The sequence below is a fragment of the Halichoerus grypus genome, chromosome 3 (genome assembly GCF_964656455.1).
Source record: "Halichoerus grypus chromosome 3, mHalGry1.hap1.1, whole genome shotgun sequence".
In the NCBI taxonomy this organism is placed as follows: Eukaryota; Metazoa; Chordata; class Mammalia; order Carnivora; family Phocidae; genus Halichoerus; species Halichoerus grypus.
Genome location: NC_135714.1, coordinates 42333281 through 42351911, shown reverse-complemented (window position 1 = coordinate 42351911; position 18631 = coordinate 42333281). Strand labels below are relative to the sequence as shown.

General features: G+C 39.9%; 1 protein-coding gene across 4 annotated transcripts in view; it reads left to right on the top strand.

Moving 5' to 3' along the window:
* The first annotated feature begins 6334 nt into the window (after positions 1–6334).
* CHIC2 (cysteine rich hydrophobic domain 2) overlaps positions 6335–18631 on the top strand; it is a 78247-nt gene continuing 65950 nt past the window's right edge. The window contains exons 1-2 of one of the 4 annotated variants that reach the window (XM_078068631.1): positions 6335–6864; positions 11027–11082. In XM_078068631.1, the coding sequence (XP_077924757.1) occupies positions 6746–6864; positions 11027–11082 (175 nt within the window). In that variant the 5' untranslated portion in view covers positions 6335–6745. The remainder of the gene's footprint in view (positions 6865–11026; positions 11083–18631) is intronic. The other 3 variants (XM_078068629.1, XM_078068632.1, XM_036119683.2) reach the window with 3 other exon arrangements.

The following is an 18631-nucleotide window of genomic DNA, read 5'->3' as shown; positions in this document are numbered from 1 at the left end:
CTATATTACTATTTTTTTAATAGACTATTTTTTAGAGCAGTTTTAGAATTTAAGAAAAAATGAGGAAATAGTCCAGACAGTTCCCTATACTCTCTATTTTCTCTATTATTCACATCTTGAGGTATGTTTGCTAAAATTAATGAACCAATATTAATACATTATTATTAACTAAAGTCCATAGTTTATTCAGATTTCCTTAGTTTTTACCTAATTTCCCTTTTCTGTTCCAGAATCCCATTCAGGATACCACATTACATTTAGTCATCATGTCTTCTGTGGCTCCTCTTGGCTGTGACAGTTTCTCAGACTTTTCTTGTTTTTGATGACCTTGACAGTTGTCAGAAGTACCGTTCAGGTGTTTTGCAGGATATCTCACAATTGGAATTTGTCTAATGTTTTTCTCATGATTAGAGTGGGGTTATGGGTGTTTGGGAGGAAGATCAGAAAGGTTAGGTGCCATTTTCACCATAGGTGCCATATCATAACAAAGGTACCTACTATCAACATGATTGACAGCTGTTGATGTTGACCTTGATCACCTGGCTGCAGTAGTGTTTGTCAGGTGTCACCAGGGTGGTTAGTCTTCCTTACTTTCCATACCGCACTCTTTGGAAGGAAGTCTCTATGCACCCTCACTTAAGGAGTGGGGAGTTATGCTCCCCTCTATTACTGTTTTTTAATGGTTATATATGATTTAGGATTTTTTTTTTAAAGATTTTATTTATTTATTTGAGAGAGAGAGTGTGCGCGTGCGAGGGGTGAGGGGCAAAGGGAGAGGGAGAGAGAGAATCCTGAAGCAGATTCCCCGCTGAGCATGGAGCTGACAAGGGGCTTGCTCTGAGGACCCTGAGATCACAACCTGAGCCCAAACCAAGAGTCAGTCACTCAACCGACTGAGCCACCCAGGGACCCTTATTTGATTTAGGATTTCTGTGTGTTTGCAGAGTCAAGGGGTTCTGAGCTGGCTCTGTCAAACTGCTGGTTATAGATACTGATTGAGTCCTTCTCCAAGATACAGTGGACACTCCACTCTTTGGTTCCTATCTTGCATCAGCTCTGCAGTGTCTCACATGATGATTACTACCTCCTTTTTCTCTCCTTTTTTTCACTTGTAACACCACACTGTGTCAGTTTGCCTCTGGCCACTTTGATTATTTCCTCTCAATTTCCTTTGTCAGTCCCTCCTCCTCTCCCCATCTGGAATCAACTGAAATTCCTTCATCCTAGATACTCTTATCTTCTCACTCTCTCCCTAGGCCATCTCACCTCTTGGCTTTTGAGCCATCTTGGTTCTTTCTTTCTTCTTTCTTTCTTTCTTTCTTTCTTTCTTTCTTTCTTTCTTTCTTTCTTTCTTTCTTTCTTTCTTTCTCTTAAGATTTATTTGTTTGAGAGAGAGAGAGAGAGGTAGGGGGAGGGGCAGAGGGAGAGGAGAGAATCTCAAGCAGAGTCTCCAATGAATACTGAGCCCGGCTTGGGGGCTTGATCCCACGACCCATGAGATCAGGACCTGAGCCAAAACCAAGAGTCAGTTGCTCAACTGACTGAGCCACGCAGGTGCCCTGCCATCTCGGTCATTGCTATGCTTACTTTTACCATCTATTGGCTGATGGATCCCAATGTATTTATTTCCTGCCAAGACTTCTGATTTGAGTCTCCTCCTCCCCTTTCTCCCATTTTCGCTCTCTGTATTATCTGTCTATCCATTCATGCATGCACACATCTCTCCATCTATCTTTCTAATATGTTTATCTATGTTCTACTGGGCATCTCCATCAGGTGTCTCACATGCTGCAAACTGAATCCATTATCCTCTTCTACAAACCCAGATCTTTAGGTATGGCTGAACTCAGGGGACTCAAACATGATCATCAAGACAAAGCCATGTTTGCTTCATCCCTTGGCCCTGCTTTCCTCAGGGTTGGCATCATTCCCAAGCATTTTCTACCATTGCAAGAACAACACAGCTCCTAATAGATTCATAGAAAAAGAGATTTTTTCCCCTTCCCCATAGTTCTATTAAAAGTCTTGGTACTGAATCTCTATGGCTCTATCTGAATCATGTGTCCATTCAAACCAATCACTGTGCCCCAAGGTCATCCCATGCTCTCTGATTTGCTAGCTTTAGGCCATGAGCTCACTCTTGTAATTGGGGATATGGTTAGCTTAACCCAGTCACATGTACTGAGAGTGGGGGAGGTATGATTTACCACAAATCATCTTGGGGATGTGCTGTTTTCAAAAGAAGTAGGGGATGCATTCTGGGTAGGTTGGACTACTAGTCTCCCATTTGGGAATTTTAAAATACACTGGCTTTCTTAGACCCACTGCCTGACTTCACATCCTCAGTGTATCTCCTTTACTTTCAGGATGAACTTCAGACTGCTTACTAAGGCTTTCAAGTTTCTATCAACTCCTTGACCCCATCTCAGTTTGGCTCTGCCTTCCTTACTACGGTCCAACCACACTGGCTTTAGTTTGTACCTGATTTAGGTCATTCTCTTTTCTGCCTTAGAGTCTTTAAACATTGCTATAGACTGAATGTTTGTGTTTCCCCAAAATTTATAGGTTGAAATCTTAACTCTCAATGTGATGGTATTGTGAGGTGGGGACTTTGGTTGATGATTAGATCATGGGGGTGCAGAAATAAATTTCTGTTGTTTATAAGTCTATGGTAGTCTCTTATAGTGGCCCAGACTGTTGTTACAAACATGCTGGTCCCACTGCCTGGAGCTTTCTCTTCCCTTCTATTTCCCTATCCTCATACTTTTGCTTGACTCGTTATCTTAAATGTCATTTCTCTAGAGAAGAGTTCCTGATTTCTTAGAGTGAGGTTAGGACCATTAACTATTCTCATGGTCCCCTGTACTTCTCCACAGGACTGACTACAATTCTAATAGTTAATCCTTTTTGTAATTACTGGTCAGCCCTCCACAATGACTTTATGCTACATGAAGGCAGGGATTGTGTTTTGTTTAATATCTTATTGCTAAACCCTAGTTCCTGGCACAGAATATGGCACATGGGAGTAATTCAGTGCATATATACTTAATGAAGGAATGAGTGAAAAAGTGAGGGTTTACATGCTGTCAGAGTCAGCTTGGGCTGTCATGACAAAATACCATAGAGTGGGTGGCTTGAACAACAGAAGTTGATTTCTCACCGCTCTGGAGACTGGAAGTCCAAGATCAAAAGGCTGGCTTATTTGGCTCCTGGTGAGAGATAGCTTCCTGTCTTGCAGGTGGCAGTCTTTTCTCTGTATCCTCACACCAAGTGGAGAGTGGTGGGGAGAGCAAGCTCTTTGGTCTCTTCATAAAGCACTAATCCCATCCTGATGACCTACCCTCATGACCTCATCCAAACCTAATTACCTCCAAAGGCCCTACCTCCTAATACTATCATCACAATGGGGGTTAGTATTTCCACACATAAATTTGTTGGGGGACACAATTCAGTCCATAGCATTACCTCATTTGGTCTTTGATAATTTCACGACATAGATTCTGATTCAGGATGAAGAAAAGGAGGCTTAGAAAGTTGAATCTGCCCACAGCCACTTAGCTAGGTAGTGACAGAACTTGGAAGTTTCAAATCTAGGAATATCTGCCTTAAAATCAACTGAAGATCTGTTGCCTCATGAGGCATTATCTTGTCTGGTTTTGAGCCATTTAGTCTGAAGGGAAATGTGGTAAGTGTGTGAAGCAGGAATGTAAAGGGGATCGCAAACGGAGAGGCGTCTATACAGTACAGAGCAGGGGAACACCTGGATACTGAGGGAAAATATACTGAGAAAGGGGAGTTTGCCCCCAGGAAGAGACTCGGGCAGGAGTTTGACAGGAAACTGGACCCTGGAGGGTTGGGGGTGGAGTTTGGGATTATGATGTCAACCACCATCAGGGAAATATTCAACTCATCTTCTCTCATCTTCTCCACCTCATTTCCAGGTCCCACACCCTTTTGCTAGCTCTGACAGGTTTTTCAGAGCAGGAAAAAGAAGAGCAAAATAGGAAGAACAAAAATAAGACAGCCCCCACCTTACACCGAGGCAGGAGACACAAAAACCTCCCTGTTGAATAGATCTTAGAATAAGAACACTTCTCCCACACAGAACCAGTGTTAAGATAAAGGGTGACATTCTCACAGCCCTCAGAAGCCTAATTAACTCATGATGTTCTGGAGCTAGTACTAGTAACAACATGTCTCAATTCAGAGAACCTTGATTGGGCTCCTTTTCTGAAGCAGGAACTTGGGAAACTGCTGAGATGGAAGGAGCTGTGGGTGACTTCCTCTGCCTTCGGGAAGTTGTTAGCTATATGATGGTTTAGATACATTGGGGCACCAGTCCCTTATCTTGGCCACTGTTTCCACAGAAAGGTGAATTCTCAGTTATGGTACGCTGGGTGCGGGCCAGGCCTGGAACATACTGACCTTCCTTCCTCTCATTCCCTTTTCTCACCCTCCCATTTGCAGCCACTCCTTCAACAGAGTGCAGCCACCGGCCTCTTGGTTCCTGCCAAGAAGAAAATTCAGGAGCTTGGCTTACCAGTGCACTGAAGTTGAAGCCCTGAGTTTGACTATTAAATAGCCATTTGGCCATGAGAAAGCCACATAGCATCTCTGAAGTGAAGGAAGAAATTACATCCTCCTTAGTTGCCTCATTGGGTTCTTGGGGATTATTAAATGATTTGTTATGTATGTGCTTTATAAACCGTAAAGCATTACATAATGCAAACAACTGTGCTCATCCTCATAGAGCTGATTAGTGAGGTGGGGCCTTAGACATCCCTATTGCTGCCCCATAGTTTCTGTGTGCCAGGCCCTCTTCTGAGCATTTCATATATCTGCAGAGCAGACCAGTGGGGGTAGGTACTTTTATCCTCATTTTACACATGAGGAACAGAGAGGGTAAGGACCTATTCAGGGTCACATAGTAAGTGGCAGAGTTGAGATTCAAAGGGAGGCAGTCACGCTTCAGACCCCATTGCTAACCTCCAAACTAAGCTGCCTTCTGTGTGCTTCCTTAGTACCCTCTGTAAACTCCTCTGGGAGCACTGGACAGAATTATAATTGCTTACCTTAGTGATAAATAAGCTACTAGATTAGAAGGACTGTATCTCATACACACACACACACACACACACACACAGTGCCTGACACATAGTTAGAGCTCAGTAAATATTTGTTGAATGAATAAATGTCCTCTGGGGAGATATACAGCAAGTCTGATACAACTACTGTGTTTTTCCTTTATCTTTTCTTGGCTAGCTACACTCATTTCCTTCAACCATTTCCAGTAAGAAAATGGTATTTCTTGCTGACTTTATTGTTCTCTTTTGCATTTTCTCAAGTTCAACAGTGACCCATCTAAAGGGAAATGTCAGAATGTGAACACGGTACTTGGAGAATAGTCTGACCAGCACTGGATCCAGTGTGGCTATCTTCTCCTGCCTCCACGGTGTATAATCATTATCCAGGACTCTCCGGAGCTCACTCCTGCCCCTGAACTTCTTGTATGTCTGGACAGTTTCTTGACTATGAAACTAAGTACCCGAAGTGACCCTTAGGCCTTTACTAGTTGTCTAGGTAGGTAAGTAGAATCCATTATTCTCTTCCTGCCCTCCCCTCTCTTCTCCACTCTTCCCTTTGGTGGGAGGAGCTGTAAGGAAGGAAAAGGGATTCCCTAAAGTCCTAACTGAAGAAAACAGGTTATGGTTGATGAGGGAGTTGTGGCAGGAAACTGCATCTCTGGAATCCAGAGAATGTCAGTTTTGCTTCGTGGCATGACTACAGTGGGTTTTCTTATAAAAAAAAAAAAAATAGCATCATTGGCTTCATATATTGGACTATATTTAAAGGATGATAAGACACAAGGTTTGAATTTGGACATGTTTTGAAAATTCCTGTATTAAAGTGGGCAAAAATATTTGCAGTGTTTGTGTTGGGCTTCCTAAATTAGGAAAGTACAGACTCTGGTTCTCATCAAGACTAAAAAAACTGACAAAAAGCGAGATTCAATTATTAGATTAAACAGGCAGACACGCACTATAAATTCTCTATTCCAACCAGTGTTTTTATTTTTAGTTGTTTTGATTCGAGATTACTTTGGGTGACTAAGCGCTCCACTGGACACTCCGAGCTCCATTCTCTGAGTCGGGGTCAACACCTCCGGGCCTCAGAGACATCCCTTGCGGGACCGCAACCCACTTCGTGGAGGGCGGGACCTCGCCGGCGGGAGCGCGCTCCCAAGGCGTCGGCGGCGGCGGGAGTCGGGGGGCGGAGGAAGGGAGCAAGGCGCCCTGGGAGCGCGCGAGGCCTCACGTGCGCGCTCCCGCCCGCCAGCCTGCGCACACCGGCGCCCACGCACCCGCCCGCACTCCTCCCGGGAAGTCTCGCGATGCCGTAGCCGGCTGCTCCCGCTGCGGGTGGCTCTGGCTGTTGCTGTGGTTGCCTGAGTTGCTGCTGCTGCGGCGGCGGCGGCGGCAGCGGCGGTGCTGGTGGAGGTGTCGGCCCTTGGGCGGATGTTGACATTGTGTTGTTGTTATTGCTGATGATAATGGCGGCGGCGGCGACGGCGACGGCCGGGACCCCATCTCCTCTGTAGCCGGAGCCGAGGCAGCCAAGATCGATCTCCGCGGCCTCTGAGCCCGCGGCAGCGACTCCCCTCAGCCTCCGCCTCCTCGCCAGCCCTTATCCCGGCCCCAGCCCCTGGAGTCAGGCCCCTTTGGGCAGGGGGCCTTGGAGGCTCAGGATGGCGGATTTCGACGAGATCTATGAGGAGGAGGAGGACGAAGAGCGGGCCCTGGAGGAGCAGCTGCTCAAGTACTCGCCGGACCCAGTGGTGGTCCGCGGCTCCGGTCACGTCACCGTGTAAGGCCCGGAGGAGGGGAGGGCGAGGACGGGAAGGTGCAGGGCTGGGGTGGGCCCCCCTTCCCTTCCCCCTCCCCCCGTACTCCTGGGGAGCCCTCTATCCCCGGTGTCCGTCTTGTGTCGAGGCCTTCGGGAAGAGTAGGCGACCAGGAAGTGAGAACTTGCTTTAATTTAATTTGTTTCGGTCTCTGAAGTGGGGACAGACACTGCCCTTCCTCCCCCCACCCCCCCAACCCCATTACCCCCTTTAGCGGGCCCTTTAGGCCTGGGCGACGTGACGGATCCCAGGAGGGAAGGTTTTTCTTTAGGGTCTGCCCTTTGGGCCACCCCTTCAGCTTCGGGGTGGAAGTACACATATTTATGAGGTGCCTCCCCCTTGTTTTCTTACCCAGTTACCCTGTGGTTCTCTCTCCTCGTCTGTGCCTTTGAGCCTATTGACATATGGCTCTGTGGCCAGATCTGGGCCATATGAGACCCCAGTGACATTTGGCATTGAGTGGTTCACTGTCGTGCCTGTGCCTTTCACACACACTCAGAGGTCTTCCCAGTTTCTTGCAGTGTCAATTTCTGCGGAAGTAATGGAGGTTCCTGTAATTGTATATGATAAAAATGTATAGATGAACCTATATTTGAGATATGCAGAACGATACATGTTTACAACCAATTTTTAAAAAGAAATCTACGTGATGGACACACACTGCTCAGGTTACTGAGGGCTCTATGTAATCTAAGTCTCCTCTGGGCATGAACTCTGGGGTGGTTTCTTCATTTGATAAGGGTTCCTGTAAATCTGATTTGCAACATTTAAAAGTCCGATATTCAGACAATAAGGAATGAGAGCTTTGTAAAGAGTCATGACTAATAAAGGAATGTGAAGACTTGAACCAAATAATGAGCTGTCCGGAAGCAGGAAGTTTTGTAATGTTTCTCTGAGAAGTCCAGAGTTTTGTACAACTTGAAGTATTTATATTCTTCATTTTAGATCTCCTGTTCAAATCCTAAGTCAAACTTCCATGCTTGTCAGTTATCTCCACACTTCACCTTTTTAGTAAAATAAAAGGGCCAGCAAGTCTGAGACTGTCTGGAACAGTTTCCATTATACTTTTGGTGTAGGGTGAGTGAGTGGGATGTGCGGTGAATAACTTTTAGTGAAACGGTAAGACTTCTCCTTTGAAATTGTCAGCAAAATCCTTGCATTTCTCACTACATGTCATGACCAGCCATATTGTTGTTTGGGTGTGCTTTTGTAATGCTTTGATTTCTTTAGCACCTGTTAGTTTATGTTCAGGTGACTTATAGGGTAAAAACACTGCATAATCACTTGTCACAGCGCCATGGGAAGACAGTGGGATTTATCACCACAATAGCAGTTACTTAGTGTTTTAACTGTCATCTCCAGCAGAATTAAGAGATATCATGGATATTAAATCTCTCTTTAACATATATCACAGAACTTTTTTAGTCTCATAGCCTGCCATGTAATATTTTAGTTTGACTCTTAGGACCTTTTTACCTTGTTTTAAACCTGAGGGGTATATGGATGCTTAAAGAACGGATTTTTCAATCTCTTTCATGCTGTCTCGCTGCCTTTCCTCCTATTTTCCTCTTGTCAAAGAAAAGCTGGCAAAGTTTTGTTATTTAAAAAGATGCTAGTATAGTTGTAATGTTTCTTCTGTTTAAGGAAAAGAAAAACTAAGCACTTTGTTGGGTAAATAGAATATAGAATAGATGAAGTGCTCAGAACCAAATAGGTGATTAGTAAATCTGATTGTAGTTGGGTACTTAGAGAGGTTAACAGGGTGGAGAAGAATTATTAGTGGTTTTCAGTCTTACTGCCCTTTAGAATTACCTGGAGAGATTAAAAAAACAAACAAAAGAACAAAAGATGGTGCCTTCTCCCCAGGCCAGGTCAGTTGAACACCAGGTATCTGAGTGAGGGCCCCAGGCAAGGATAGGTTTGTTTTTTTTTTTTTTTAAGCAAGTCCCACAGGTGACTCTAATGTGTAGCCAGGGATGAAAACCAGTATTCCAGAGTATGAGGAGGAATTATGTGCCATCAGTAAGCAGTATGCCTGTCTACATTGGGAGTTAATTCTGTGATCTCTCTCAGTCACTTTATCTCTCTTCCCCATTACCTTGGTTCTAGGCTCTGGGTTCAAATCTACCCTCTGCCACTTGGGTAGATTATTTATGCCTCTTCAGTTAAGACAGGGATCATTATAGTTCTTAACTTCTAAGATTATTAACGATTAAATTAGACAATATATGCCAAGAATTCATCACATTATGTGATACTGTGCTCAATAAATATTAACCTTCATTAATTACCCTCCACACTTACAGTGCTCCACTTTGAGAAACATAAGCATAAAGCACAGTACTAAGAAATCAGAACTGCCATTTTCAGACCTAACAGTGATTGACTTTAGTCCTGTTTTTCCATTTCTAAACAATTTATATATTTAAATTGCTATGTGAAGTACTTTGATGAAAATTAGTACAAATCTTTCTTTATTGAAAACCTAAACCTGTTCTGTGGTGACATAGATAAGTAGAGTAATAGTAATACGGAACTTTTTTTTACATGACTCTGTCATGCATAATTCACAGGCATGCTATGCCAATTGGTAGCCCAGTTAGTGCCTATAAAGGTTTTTGAAATTGGTGCTTATGGGTTACTTTAACTGTTGAGCATGTTCTGTTTTTCTTACCTCTAAATATAAATGGGAAGAACTAGTAAAACAGTTATGGTAAAACTGCCACTGCTCCCACCCCACCTGTTTAAAACTATGGAACTCTTTAGAGCAGTCTTCCCTTACTGGTTTGGAAATAAATGATACTGCAAACTGAATCAGCTGTAAACCAGATCAATCTGAAAAGATATAGATTCATCCACTTATGTTTTTCATAGATTTCACTTTTGAGTAGACCTTTATACTTTATAGTTGAATATTTTTGCTCTTTTTCCCCCTCCCTACTTCAATGTATTGTATTATAGTATTACTCTTATTTTAGAAATCACTGTATTCTCATATGACATGATTTGGTATGCCATTATAGTGATGTGAGAAAGTAAGTTACTTTCCATTTTCTACTACACAAGGTCAGTTTGGGGGCATTATCAAATTTTGGGGATATAAGGATATGAAATAATAATTTGTCTAAACAAAGTCTGCTTTAATGTGGTTTGTAATATAAATATATTCATTTTAGTTATTTATTTTTAAAGTAGGCTCACGCCAAGTGTGGAGCCCAATGTGGGGTGTGAATTTACGACCCTGAGATCAAGACCTGAGCTGAGATCTAGAGTTGGACACTTTAACCGACTGAGCTACCCAGGCGCCTTGCAGATATTTTTATATTGACTGCAAATCAGACTTATACTTTGTACTTCCATCATGATCAGTATTCTTTTTTGACATCCTTCTGGATGAGTTTAATAATTTTCTTCATTGTTAGATTTGCATGTAGCAGTATGGAACAATGTGGCAGTTCCAATAGGGAGATACACAGAAGCATGTTTTGAGGAAAAGTGGTACTTGAAGGAAGAGGGAAATAAGTTCTTTAATATTTATATATATGTAATTTAAAAGACTTGAGTTCACACTTCAATTAAGTTTGTGTGTGTGTGAGAGAGAGAGAGAGAGAGAGAGGTGGGGAAGGGAGAGAGTGTCTTCTCATTATGTATGTAATGAAGATGAGGGGAAAAGTGATTAACTTATTAGGTGGTGTAGGCCAGGTTGGTTAATATTTTAAAATTATGAAGTTTTTTACCTCTCAGTAAATTTTGCAACATAATAGTGATCATTGTTGAAGACTGATTTTTCACGATGATGATAGTGCTGAAGGATGTTAACCTAAAAATTAGAATTTAAATCTAGTTTTTAGGCCAGTATTCCCTAGCTGATCTGTCGCTATAACTGACATTATTTACTTCTGTATCACTTCGTGCCCTCCTATATCACAATCACACTTGGGGCTTTCCTAGGGCATAATCTTTGACTTCTAACTTAAGCCCTGTCATAGAGCCAAGTTATTTTGCTAAGGTTTGTTTCTAATAATGTTATTCTCTTTTAATTTCACTAAATTATTGTATCTTCATGTACTCTCTTCTGAGGTATAATCTTCCTACCATCTCCACAAATAATTCCTCATCCTTCAGCACCAGTTTTTACCAATGGCTGTGGAACTCACTCTTTGCTTGTCTTCATCTCAGATATGCTGTGGAAAATTGAAAGATTTAGAAATGTGGCTTAAAATGAAAAAACTTGGAAACTACTTTGGGGCACAATAAGGTCTTTGCATAGGAGATATCACAAGAACACCTTGACCTTTCAAATGGTAGATTTAATAAAAAATAGTCTATCTTGAAATGTATCAGTATTTCAAGACTGCTATCAGATGCTGTACTTGGCAACAGGAGATCTGAACATGATTTGCCCAAGTAACAGAATCATTTTGATTAAACAGTTTTTTTTAACTTTACTGTTTTCACCTCCTTTCTCCCACCCAGCATGATATATAAGGCATATTCCATTTTTAAAGATTAGAAGTTTTTGAGATTTTTGAAGACCTTATTTTGATGTTTCTCCATAAAGCTGTAAAGTTCTTTGAGGGCAGGAATTATGTTTATTGGTCTTATTTCTCCACTATTTAATACAGTGTCTGGAATATTATAAGTCCTAAAATGTTCTCTAAATAAATGAGGTAATTGCATACATCTTTGGACCTTGTCATAGTTGCCAAAGGAGTAACTGTTTTCCTCCCTTCCTGAACCTCCTACTGAGGTAAACAATATTTTACAATAGAACTCTTATAAAATCATATTCAGAAGATAAACGGCTTCTCTTTTTTTAAACAAAATTTGATAATTATGGGGAAATTATAAAATTAAGACATTTTTCCCCCCAGAGATTTTTCTTATTCCTTATCATTTGAAAGGAAATTAGTTTGATTTAGAATATAGCATTGAACATATCTTTTGAGAATACAAAGGAAAAAAAATGCTAAATAATTGGACCAACTACTAAAACTTCTCAGTGGGTAAACTTTCTTGAAGAAATGAGGAATGTGGTAGTAAACTGAAGTTTCCAAAATTTTACTGTATTTGAGTTTGAAATTTACATGGTGTTTCAGTCCAAACAGTTCAGTGTTGGATTTCTGCCTATTAACAGATGTAAAATTGACTAGTGCTTAAAATTTTATGTGACTAGCTAAGTGGAATACAGGGACTAAATGGTGAAAAATAAGTTATATGAAATTATTTATGATGGTAATTACTCAAATACTATTATTCTAAATAACATTACTCTGAATAATAATATTTCTTTAAAGAATAGCATTTTTACTTTGAGAGCTGCTCTTGAACTCAAACTTGAGTTTATATTCCTAATAGGTTAAAGGCTCAGGATATTGGACCAACTGTACTCAGAAGGGGATCTTTTATGTCTCTCTAGTATCTGTGTCTGGTTTTGCTTTCTAATCTATAAAGCTACTTAAGATTTTATTCTCAATAAAATTAGACTTTAAGTATAACATGTAGCAACAGATACTTTTTAGTGTCCTTTGTTATCTTCTGTGTAAGATTTTTTGTGACTTTTCATGATTTGTTTCAGAATCCATTTATAAAATCAGATCTTAAACCAGACTTTCAGTGTTCAGGTAGTCTAGCTTAATCCCAATGCAAGATTTCTTAAATTTGCCCGATTATCAGAATCACTAAGAGCATTTTAAAAGATACACATTTTAGGTTCTTATCTCTGACATCCCCGGTCAGAATCTTTAAGAAGAGTTTAGGAATTGTTATTTTTAATAAGAGCTTAGGCGATTCTCATATCATATCAGACACATTTAGAAGCAATTGATGGTATGTGGAAAGAGTATGGTCTTTGCTGTTAAGCAGATTAGTTTTAATTCTCAGATATTTCCTAACTGTAACCTAACTGTAACCATTAACCTTTCTGAGCTTTAGTTTTCTCATCTGCAAAAGGGATAATGTCTACCTCAGGGATTAGATGTGGGAGTCAAAAATAATTTAATGTCATGGACCCACAGTAGACATTAAGCAAATTATTACTTATTACATATTTTGGTGTTTATCCCTTCATGCACATTTTTTGGCTAATCTTTACCATTTTCTTGGAAATCCATCTAAAAGTTAACGTTTGCTTTCCTGCTTTTAAACAAGACCCTGAGCATAAATCAGAATTATTCGATTGAGTTGAAACATTTAATCAAAAGCAGATATTATCAGGTTGGTACCCAGTGATATTCTTAGGGGTCATTGAGGTATTTTGGGGTTTGAAGATCTCTAATTGGCGCTTCCTTTTAAATTCACATGTGTGGGCTTTTCCTTTCTGTTTTACTTCTGTCTATCTAATGGATGAACTGTAGGTTGGGAATGAGATAAGCAACATTATCAGAACTACGAATAAAGAGAAGTTTGTTCTGAGTACTGGATTTAGATGCTTGAATTTTAATACTTGGGTTTTAAGATACTTGTTTCCTCAGAGAATTTTTTTGCTTAAATCCTTCCTTATCAGCTGTCTTAATTGAGGTTTCCTGGTAAGTAATATAACAAGCGTTTATTAAATTTTATGGTAGGTATTATTTGAGACACTAGGTACATCGTTATGAATAAAACAAACCTAGTTACCCTGTCCTCACAGAGCTTATAGTTAAGAGACAGATTATGTCTGAGCAAATTGCTTTGAGGGAGCCCAGTAGAGTGCTGTGACTGAAAATAATGTGATTAGGGAGAAGCTCTCTGAGGGGTAACATTTAGGAATGATGAAAGGGTTCTGTGAAGAGCATCCCAGGTGTGGAGAACAGCAAAATTAAGTCTGGCTGGCCTGAGGAACTGAAAGGCTACTTGTATGCTGTGGCCAGAATATAGTGAGTAAAGGGGATGGAGCCTTGACATGAGGATGGTGAGCTCAGTGGGGGCAGGAAAGGATTGTAGAGGGATTAGAGTAAAACTGGGGAGAATAGTTACGAGGCTATTGAATGGTCTAGATGAGACAAGATCGTGATGATGGTCTCTAGATAAAAGAGATGTTTTGAGTTCTGTCTCTAAGTCATCAAATTTCACATGAGGTCTGGAAAGCCAGCGGTGGCTGCATGTGCCATCTCTTTCCCCATTTCCATCTCATTCTCATTCCCATCTCATGTTTTGTTTTGTGTTTTTTGTTTTGGCTTTGTAAGGAGTCAGGTCAGAGAACTGTGGCTGCCCTTACTGTTGACTGGAGACTGTCTCGATGATATACCTGCATTTCCTGTTCTGCTACCACAGGGCAGTTAGCACGCAAGGGAACAGCGTGTGCCGGAAGGAGAAAGGGGCTTTCCCACAAGATCAGAGATTTTTGAAGTGAGGAACTTTGTAAAGTCTTACCCTTTAGATACAAGATGTGTGGTGTTTGACAATGATCTGTTTATTAGATTTGAGGAAAGGACTGTGCTTTTTAAGTCTTTACACTTAAAACTAAATTGAATACACAAGGGCTGAAATTTTCTCGCAAAGACCTGGACAAATGATTTTCTCCTTAAGCTCTTCTCCATTCTGCCATCTATGTAGGATCTTACCATCTAAATAGACCTAAACTTATTTAGGTTAGAGTTGGTTGGACTTTGGGATAACCTACCTTTTGTTTGTTTTGTTTGTTTTTTGGGTTTTTTTTTTATTGTGTGTGTGTGTATGCTTCCTGCAAGAGCTCCTTTTTTAATTATCTTTGATCTTGTGTTGTAGTTATAGTGGAGTCCTTGGTTAAACCGTCTAGTAAAGGAATTCCTGTGTACCCAGCCGCCTTTTTCTACTCTTTCTAAACTATTGTAAATGTCACTTGAAACTGATATTTTTGGTAGTTTATATTATAATCCAGTTCAACCATGTATTGTTTCTTAAATGAACATAATTTATCATTATTGTACTGCTCATAAGATTTATGTAAGTGTGAAGAATATTCTAACGTATGTATAAATTAGATAGTTGAGTTAGATTAGTTGAATTCGTGTATCATCAGAGGTTACTACCCATGAAGTTTAATCAGTATAGATTTACATAACTTCCATTGTTTAACAACATACATAATCATCTGTAAATGCTTGAAGATGTAATCTTAATAATTGAGTAAAATTCTAATGCTAGAATATTATAGAATTATATAGTGATGAGGTTTATGATAGAGTGAATTAATAAATGATTTAAATAATTAAATCTTTGATTTTACTAGTTTATTAATAAGATTATATTTTCACAGAGCTGGATGAACCCATATATTCAGAATTTGGTCACACAGTTAAAATTTTTAGACGTGTTCTGAGATTCATATATATGTCTCAACTCCAGGGGTTCTGTATCTTCTGGGTAAACACAGTACACTTTCAGTTCTAGCCCTTCTTCCTTGAGCCACATCGATATTCAGATGTATATTGAGGCAGCCAGATGAATTTAAAGCGTGGCTTTTATGAATTAATATCTGTTAATTTCTTCTATAGTTGACTTCATCCCCCCAAATAGTGAAAAAGCTGATTCCGTTGAGCTCAGAGTTCAATATTAGGCTATCTTCACTTGTCATCTGCAGAGCTGATGTTTTCAGTTTGAATCTGAAATATCTAGTTCGTGTTTATAGGTCTTGTCACATCTATAGGAAGATAAAATCCTATGAGTCTAGATTTGTACAGGTTGAGTGTCTCAGGATCCAAAATATCCAAAACTGATTTCATAATCTTTTCCCCAAATCAGTTTCAACTGTAGCCTTTTTATTCTCAGTTGATAGCTGATCTGGCATCCTATTTGCTTAGACTAAAAACATCTTTGACACATCCTTAAGGTCTCTCTTTCTCTTTCACTGCATCCAGGGTGTCAAGAAATCATCCACTGGGGACACCTGGGTGGCTCAGTTGGTCAAGCGTCTGCCTTCGGCTCAGGTCATGATCTCAGGGCCCTGGGATCAAGTCCCGTGTCAGGCTCCTTGCTCAACAGGAAGCCTCTTTCTCCCTCTGCCTGCCACTCCCCTTGCTTGTGTACTCTCTCTCTCTGACAAATAAATAAATAAAATCTTAAAAAAAAAAAAAAATCATCCATTGGCTCTGCTTTAAAATGTATCCAAGATTTGGCCACTTTTTATCGTCTCCATTACTGATGTGAGTTGTCATCATCTCTCTTCTGCTGTACACTTAATTTTCCTTTTCCCTCCTTCCTTTGCCTCTCAACCTTTACAGTCTTCTTAGTACATCTCCCATAGTGATCCTTTTAAAACATAAATCGGATCCTGTCTCTTTTTTGTATCAAGCCTCCCCAAAGCTGCCCATTCTCAGAGTTCAGGTCCCTTTTAGTGGCCTACACGACCTTATGTGATCTGACCCATTGTTACTTTTCCGACTTCTTTTCTACTATTCTTTCTTTTTTTTTCTTAAACGATTTTATTTATTTTAGAGAGAGAGTGTGTGAGAGAGAGAGAGAGTGAGAGAGCAGGGGAGGGGAGGGGCAGAAGGAGATTGAGAGAGAGAAATTCAAACAGACTGCGCACTGAGTGGGGAGCCTGAGGTGGGGCTGGATCCCAGGACCCCCTGAGATCATGACCTGAGTGGAAATCAAGTCAGATGCTCAACTGACTGAGCCACCCAGGCTCCCCTCTACTATTCTTTGATTTGTTTACCCGACTATAGTCACACTACTCTCCTTTCTATTCTCCAGCCACGCTCCTGGCTTAGGACTTTCGCACTGGCCGGTTCCACTTTCCGGTGTATTCCCTCCAGAGATCCAAATGGCCAGTTCATTCACCTTCAGATCTTTCACACTTATTTTCTTTTTTCTTCTCACAGTTGTCTTCTTAATGACCCCCCATTGAAAATTAAAACTCATTCATTTCCCCCTTACTCTAAATCTTTTTTATAATTGCTTTCTCAGTCAGAAAGTTGAGATGAGGCATACTTGAAAAAGAGTACAAACTTTTGACAACCTTCTCTTGAAAGGAGAAAAAAGAAGACTTTTTGACAAGAATAAAGTTTTAAACTTTCTTCCTATTTTACAGCAGCTGTCCCACCTGTAAATAGTGTATTCAGAAAGCCTTGCTAATTTTTTTTTTAAATTTAAATTTAAAAACTTTGGTACACCATTTGACCTTTGGGCTATATATGACCCTGAGAGGCAGTTTGTCTTACCTGAGGCAAATAAAGTCAGAAGGGAGATTTGTTTTCCTAAGACAACATACCTAGTTGCTTTCTGAACCAGGATTAGAACTTGGGCATGTGTCTCTCCATTGTATTGTTCTTCCATCTTTACCACAATAACTTCTTTGTGCTTTTCAGCCTTTGTCTTACTTGCCTGGATTTCTGGCCTGATGCTTGCCCATATTAGCTTGTGGAGTTTGTAACTCTTTAGTTGTGCCTGGCTTTCCTAAACGTATCACCTCCCTGGGTACCCTATTTCCTTTATACTGTCCCCTGACCTTGAAGAGGTTGGCAAAAAGTTGGAAAATCTTTCACAGTTAACATTACTGATTTGATCATTGGCTATTCTATTTGGTAAGCTGTTTGAAAGGGATATTTGTGAAGTCATTGATATTTGGGCGTTCTCTAATTTATCAAGTTATCCATAGTGGCTATTAAATGATATTGCCCACTTTACTAGAAGAATGATAACCATAATAAAAACACACCAGACATTTATGTTGTTTTATAATAATAAAAGCAGTTACAACATACAGCGTTTATGCCATCCACTGTTGGTGCTTTATTATATTATTTAATGAGTTAGGCAGTATTATTCTCCCCAGTGTATGAATAAGGAAACTGAGGCTCGGAAAAGGTAACTTAGCTTGCTCAAAGTGACACATCTAGTAAATGGCAGTGTCAAGATTTCATTCCAGGCAGTCTGGCTGGCTCCAGAGTCTTGTTTGCTTAATTGCTTCTTTTATTTTATTGAACCAAATCGACAAACTTATGCATTCTTTATATTATTCAACAACACAAACATTTATAAATCCTATATATTTTGGGATTTTAGGTACAAATGTGAAAAGCTGAACAACGTTTTATTTTTCTGGATCCATATGAGAATGTTAACATTTATTTTGTACTAGTTTTAATTTTATAATTTGTTTGATGGAAAAAGAACTTTTTCCCCCTCCAATTCTTATATATTTTCTCAATCTAGAAGTTTCTAGTTCAAGGAAATAAACATTTTCTTATGCTTACAGAGAGAGTTACTATAGAGGCATTGTCCTCTAGTAGAAATTGCCCCAGCCTTGGGTTCAGGAAAGTAAGGCTCTGGACTAGAGCCTATATATTATTACTTCTCTTAATTTTTTTCATCTTAAAATGAAATGTTTGGACTAAATGATAACTTTTTTTCCAGCTCTCAGATTCTGAGATTCTACTGTTGTGAATTAGAAATTATTTTTTTCTCTTTAATTTCTAAATTCTTTACAATATACTTATTATGTATTTAAACTTACTTTAAAAATCCTAAAGAATATACTCTACAATATATTTTAAAAGTAGAATTATTTTGAAATCTAGGCATGTCAATTGCACATGTATTTCCTTAGTCTCATTTAAAAACAAAACCCCTTTGGGGCGCCTGGCTGGCTCCGTCAGTGGAGCATGTGACTCAGTCTTGGGGTTGTGAGTTCAAGCCCCATGTTGGGTGTAGAGATGACTAAAAAATAAAATCTTTAAAAACAAAACAGAGCCTCTTTAATCATCTATTTTTTTCTTTAGGTTTAATCCTCTTCCCTTTTTTTTTTTTTTGAAGATTTTATTTATT